Source organism: Xenopus laevis, chromosome 7S, assembly GCF_017654675.1.
Source record: "Xenopus laevis strain J_2021 chromosome 7S, Xenopus_laevis_v10.1, whole genome shotgun sequence".
In the NCBI taxonomy this organism is placed as follows: Eukaryota; Metazoa; Chordata; class Amphibia; order Anura; family Pipidae; genus Xenopus; species Xenopus laevis.
The window spans coordinates 112192446-112198666 of NC_054384.1; the positions used below are offsets into that span (position 1 = coordinate 112192446).

Below are 6221 nucleotides of genomic sequence, written 5' to 3' on the forward strand. Positions count from 1 at the left end.
CGAGTGGTGTCTTTATCCAGATTTTTGGGATAGATTGGCTTCGTTTCTATGATCCTCTTTATAAGGATTTGCATAGAAAATGCATTAAATGGCACCTGAAAAGGAACAATGGAATTTGATTACAAAGGAAACAATGATTGACACGTTAAGTAATTCAGTTTTAGGGTAGGGTTGGCACCTTTCTGTGGCCCAGGCTCTGGGCAGGGGGAGGAGTCATGATGTCAGAGGGTGGATCATTGATGTTGAGCGTGGGACATCATGGGGTGGGGCTATTATGTGGTGATCAGCAATTGGCTTCTCACCATGTCAATCAAGGAAGATCCTGACTTGACTGGGAAGCCATTGTCCAGGTCTAATCCAGACAGGTGGCAACTCTATTTTAGGTTTATTCAGTTTAATACAACAAGAAGCTGGTCATTCAGTTCCAATGATCCAGCACTATCCATGCAAAACTAAAAATTCTCTTGCAAACAGACACTCACCTTGTTGAGCAGCATTTTATAGATCAATATCCCTAGTGCCCACCAGTCTACAGATTTTGTGTAGAAACGGGATCTGAAAATTTCAGGGGCCATATAGGGAAGAGATCCACATGCTGAAGTAGCTGTGCCATCATATCCCGCAGCTGAAACAGAGACAAACGTTGCTTTAGCATCATTTCCATATGACATTTCTACCTCTGTGTAATTCATGTTCAGAATCTTCTTGTCTACTAGAAATATTAAGTGATGAATAAATATGAACATTTATGTATTTTCCACTTATTTAGGCTTGTTATGGGCTATGGTTGCCATTTCTACCTTGGCAGTAGTCACAATGTTACTTGCTTACTGCCATAGCCCCCTGTTGTGTTTTATCCCCTAGAAGGGTGAGTACTAGTTAGTGAAGGTCTGACCCATAAATAAATTGGTACATATAAAACTAAACAGTGAGTTGTACCAAGAGTAAGTCTTGCTGTGTGAGCCTCATAAATGATAGGCCCTGGCTCATGTATTTGACCCCCCCCATACAAAAATCTAAATCTTACTTTTCTTTGCCATGCCAAAATCAGCGATTCTGGCATAACCATCAGAGTCCAGCAAGATATTCGGTGGCTTTATATCTCTGCAATGCAAAAGAACATGATTACTTTAGTACAGGGACACTATTCTATTCTATATACATGTATAAAATGAGGAGGGGGGGTTTGTTCCCCTTATATTCCTGCCTCATCATGAAGGAAAGGAACAGGTGCCTTTAAAGGGGATGGAAATGGGAGCCACTAGGGGTAGCAGCAATGAGCTGGGGAAAGTCCATTATATTTGGAAGCTTCCAGGTGAAACAAGGGCAGATCAGGGGCGATTCTGGGGCAGCTGTGATTAAATATTAGCATTGGAGCGGGTCAAAGGGGGGCAATATCACTAGTGTAATGAGCACAATAGCACTCGCTGCACTAGCGGAGCTGAATTTCTGGGTTGAAACCTGGAAATTCAGCTCTTAAAGTTACAAGAAGTGGCTTTTTACTGCCCCTTTAACTGGCCACTCACTGCCGCCTGAGGCAAAGTTCTCACCCTCCTTCATGGCAGGAGCATCCCTGGGGCAGATTGAGCCCTTCCCAATAGGAAAGTCTATGGGACTCGCAGCGCTTTATCAACACATGAGAATAAATCATGTTTGCCTTAAGGGCATGTGGCTACTAATATTTCATTCATACTCACCGGTGAATAATATTTCTTTCATGCAGGAACTGTAATCCTAAAACTATACACCCTGAGTAGAATCTACAAAGAAAACACAAAAGGACTGAGTTATTTCCTAAACATAATATTATATATATTAAATATTATATCCATAGTCACTGAGCTCTCTATTTCCAGGGCACAGTTAACCTTTTTAGCACCAGAGGGGACAGACCTGATACTTTCCTCCCAATTACTTTCCCTGCACTCAAATGGGCACAGGGTCACCCTATTAAACATAAAGAACAGATTTCCAATGACTAATGGGTATTAATTAGCCCTAAGAAGCCCCCTATATGCAGCACAGCATTAAATGTTCAGCAGGTCCCATGCATGGGTACAGGACTTAGGGTGCTGCAGAAATCTTACCCTCTAGGAAGGTCCCTAACAGTAGAATGTTACTTACACTGCTGTCTCCTTTGGGAAGGAACTGACGTTCAAATAAGTTGTCAAATCACCGCCGGGACAGTAATCCATTGCCAAACAAAAATGGTCTCTGCTCTGAAATGAGGCATATAGGCCAACGAGGAAAGGGTTCTTCTCTCTTTTAGCCTCTTCAAGAATGGCCTTCTCCAGTTTCAGGCTGAATATTAAACAAAAACAAGAATGTGCCATTAAATTTCTACTCATTGGCTAAATGATTGGCCCTCCATTTAAACTGTATAATGTCCAACTGCTTGGCCCACATACTAATTGTTTTGATCACTGTCAAGTTGGCCTGTGCTTAATTGCCTGAAATCTAAAGAGATTTGCAACAGATACAAAATATCCATATTCATTCCCATTTAACTCACCTCTGAATGTCAGAAATGGTTATCTCTTCCTTTTTTATTGTCTTGATGGCAACCTCTTCTCCAGAAGATTTGTGTTGTGCGAGATATACCTGGAGTGATAGAAACAGTGAGGAAAAGTGCATTCAGTAACCTCACATTTGCTCATTTGTATTTTATTTATCTTATTTAAGGACGGATCAACTCACTTTACCAAAGTTGCCTTTACCCAGTACACTCTGCAGGTAGTAGTCCTCGATGGATGTCCTAGACACTCTGAAAGCACATTGACAAGTGTTAAATACATAAATAATACACAACAGCCAGAGATATTATATGTAAATGATATCCTTATAAACGGTGCGTTCTGATGTCATTTCTGTCACATGACTCACTGAAATGTGTATATTATAATAAATAAAGTAGCCCCAGTTGCAAAATATGAGGATATTAGAAGATAACTCTGGTTTCCATGACCTGTATAACTCAGCCTTCAGCCTTGTGCTTTTCTATGGTCATGAAACTCCTCGGTAACTTATAATATCCTTATATTTTACAAGAGGGGGTACTTTATTCACTATATAAATGCTGCTTAGTGATGTCATCAATTATAATCACTGCTCAGTGATGTCATTTCTGTCGCCTCTGTTCGAATGCGGATATTAGAAATCACCTTGTAATGACTTGTATAAAAGCGCTTGGACAATTTATCTGGTCATGGAACTATTTGATAACTTATCCTTACAGTTTATGATAGGGGGTAAATTATTCACTATATGAACAGAATATATTTAATTACTGGTGGAACTTGTATGTTCTAGTGTAACCTGTGTATTTATCCAAAACATGATGCCTTCTCAAATCTCTGCCTGGCCTTTAATGTGAAATCATCCCGGGCATCTAGTGATAAACTTTATGTAACTTAGTTCCATCACTTGGCCCCTCTGATCCCAGCAGTCTCCTGGGGAACAAATAGTGGGAATGTGCAGAGAGGCCAGGGATGACAAACAGAACCATTTTTGGGGGTTCCTTCCTTCTATAAATGATGAATTAAAGCTACAATCCCAAATATGTGTTGTGGGTTGTCTGGCTGTAACAAAAGGGCTTGAAATGCAACCAAAATCCAGGCAGGATTTCTAGCAGAGAAGCTAAAGTCACTGTGGAACAAACCTAGTCTTCTCCTGTCCCTCATCTGCTACAGGAGTTGCTTGGGCATTAGTTGAATTCTCCTCATTCTCACAAGGCTCTTGAGAGTCTGAAAAGAAAAATAGTCTTATTGTTGCTCAGCTTTTAACAAGTACAATCCAGAAGTGAGAGACAGACGGGAATGACGCCATTCTAAGGACACATTATTAGGGTAGTCACCGACCCCAACAGCCCAGTTTTATGAAGGACTGTCCGGGTCAAAACTGCCTGTCCGGTTTTCTAAATTAGGAAAACTGGGCAGAATTTATTTTGATTGATGTGGTGATTGGCCAATTGCTGATTACCACGTCATAGCCCCACCCTGATGTCATGATCAGCCCCTACTGTGTCATGGACCCACCCCATTACATTGCAGCTCCACCCCCTGCCCAGAGTTCCATGGGACAGAAGGTGGTAACTAGTGATGTGCGGGTCAGGATTTCCCCGCCCCTAACCCGCCCTCCCTGTGCCTGCACCCGACTTCCGCATTGTTTTTTATAGACCCGCGCAACCCCGCCCTACCAATGATGTCACAAAAGGGATGGGGTGAGCAGGAGTATCGTCTATAAAAGACAACGTTGGAAGCCATCATTTTGCCCGCGACGGGTGGAGAGAGCAGGAGAAGAGCTCGATCCGCACCCGCGAGGAAGACTGAGGTCGGCCCGAATGCTCCTGGTAAATTCACGAATGTATATGTATATATATATATATATATATACATTCCCAGTACATCGGGCCACCCGATTAAAGGTAATAACTACAGGTATGGGACCCGTTATCCAGAAAGCTTCGAATTACGGAAATGGCCAACTCCTCTAGACTTTAATTTATCTAAATAATCCACATCTTAAAACTGATTTCTTTTTTCTGTGTAATAATAAAACAGTAGCTTGAACTTGATCCCAACTAAAACCAGCCTATTGGGTTTATTTCATGTTTATATGATTTTCTAGTAGACTTAAGGTATGAAGATCCAAATTACAGAGCGATCCATTATCTGTAAAAACCCCAGGTTCCAAGCATTCTGGATAACAGTTCCTGTATTTATATTACATTGGTCCTTTTCAGACTAATATATAAATTGAATAATTACTCATCAAAAACTGTACCTGGAAGAATTTCAACTTCTCTGATTGGGCTTCTCTCATATTCCTGATTTATTCCACTATATACTTTATCTTCAGGTTTCTCCTTGCGGCTTCCACGAGATTTGATTGGATCAGCATCACTGCTGCTACTGGAATCCTATGAACATCAAAATGACTTTTATTTCATCATATCTGATACATTTCTATTCCAGACTAAGGATTTATCTTTATTTTAATCAACAAACTGCTATTTCTATTAAAAGAGGGGAGTAAGTAAAGAAATCAAGGGGTTCTGCCCATTTGCTGCCAGGTTTGTCCATATCCCAGATCCATGCACATAGGACTGATTTGTATAAGTTATTTATATGTTATTAATTTCTTGTATAATTAATATAGTGCTTTTTATATAGAACCAATCAGTGCTTGAATTGGGGCGGGATTCGGCGGGATGGCATCCCGCCACTTCTTTTTTTCATTAAATTGCATCCCCTCAGGTGGGATGGTAGAGTTGAGAATTTTTTTTGTTCCGGTTTTTTTTTTTAACCTCACATAGAAATCAAAGTAGCCCGGCTACTCCCACTGCCGCTCTCACTTTCAGTTCCGGGCTGGAACTCCGACGCGTATTGGCCACTACACAATGTGATGTAAGAAGGGAACATGGGCGGGCTGGTGAAGTAAGATCTGCGGGCAATGCGGTTCAGCCAGTGCCGCAGCTTCAGGGCCGGCCTTAGGCCAATTTGGCCCCGGCCGCGCCAATGGGGGCCCCGCACCACAGCTGGAACCGAGTATGGCCCCATTTATTTTTAAAATGGACCGGCCCCAACGCGACATCGCTGACTCAAATTTGCACGCTGACGCAACATCGCCAGTGCGACGCCACTGACGTGGGACCGTTGCCGTACCACCCCTTCCCGCCGTGCAAAGTACAACACTGCAGTCTGCAGGGACAGCAATGAAGTGTCAGGCAAGTGCTTGGGTGTTTGCGTGCGTGTTTCTGTTATCTAAGGATCGTGACCTACTATTAATCTGATGAAATTGAACGGAATAGTGATGTATGTGCTGGGGGTAAAGAGTGAACAGGACTAAATGTGTGAGGGTGTATGTAGTGTGATGAAAGTAGTGTGTAGAACTAAAATGTACATGTGAGTTTAGGTAGTGCAAATAGTGAATGAAAGGTGAACTGAAACTGACATGAATGCTGTGGTGAATCGCTGTGAGTGGAAAGTGTATAGCCACATTGTGTGGAGACTTCTTATGTGTTGTCACTATGTACAAGTGGGGAAATGTGTTACTATGGCTGTGTGGTGTGAAGTGACATTTGTGAATGTTGGAATGGAAATGAAGTTATGTGTGTGATTTATGTGACACTTCCTGATAGTGGATGTCATGTGCAACCTATACTGTGGGGTTGGTGTCATAGCATGGGATGTCTCATGTTATGTGTGAACACCATATATGAA

General features: G+C 41.9%; 1 protein-coding gene across 1 annotated transcript; it reads right to left on the minus strand.

Annotated features, from left to right (window-relative positions):
- Positions 1-272: 272 nt before the first annotated feature.
- LOC108705696 (serine/threonine-protein kinase N1-like) lies at positions 273-2714 on the minus strand. The gene is made up of 6 exons (XM_041570661.1): positions 2513-2714; positions 2125-2301; positions 1698-1760; positions 1028-1104; positions 483-625; positions 273-374 (listed from the first exon to the last, which is right to left on the minus strand). Exons 1-6 carry the CDS (start codon positions 2632-2634, stop codon positions 273-275), a joined length of 684 nt encoding a protein of 227 aa, XP_041426595.1. The 5' UTR covers positions 2635-2714.
- Positions 2715-6221: the final 3507 nt, after the last annotated feature.